Below are 239 nucleotides of genomic sequence, written 5' to 3' on the forward strand. Positions count from 1 at the left end.
GACCCTGGCGTGGTGGCTGCGGTGGTGCCTGCGCAACCGCCCGCGCCTGCCCCACGTCTGGAAGTGCGCGGCCGTGGTGCTGCTGCTGCAGGCACTGGCGCTGCTGGAGCTCCTCGACTTCCCCCCCCTGTTTTGGGTGCTGGACGCCCACGCGCTCTGGCACATCGGCACCATCCCCCTCAACGTCCTCTTCTACAGGTCAGTTATCCCCCCCCCCGCTGGGGGCTGGGGACCCCCCC

At 71.1% G+C, this 239-nt stretch overlaps 1 protein-coding gene across 1 annotated transcript in view; it reads left to right on the forward strand.

Annotated features, from left to right (window-relative positions):
- PGAP3 (post-GPI attachment to proteins 3) overlaps positions 1-198 on the forward strand; it is a gene marked incomplete at its 3' end in the record, with an annotated part of 1,136 nt that extends 938 nt beyond the window's left edge. Inside the window, exon 4 of the mRNA XM_010190235.1 lies at positions 13-198. Coding sequence (XP_010188537.1) covers positions 13-198 — 186 coding nt within the window. The remainder of the gene's footprint in view (positions 1-12) is intronic.
- Positions 199-239: the final 41 nt, after the last annotated feature.

Source organism: Mesitornis unicolor, unplaced genomic scaffold, assembly GCF_000695765.1.
Source record: "Mesitornis unicolor isolate BGI_N332 unplaced genomic scaffold, ASM69576v1 scaffold39708, whole genome shotgun sequence".
NCBI classification, from domain to species: Eukaryota; Metazoa; Chordata; class Aves; order Mesitornithiformes; family Mesitornithidae; genus Mesitornis; species Mesitornis unicolor.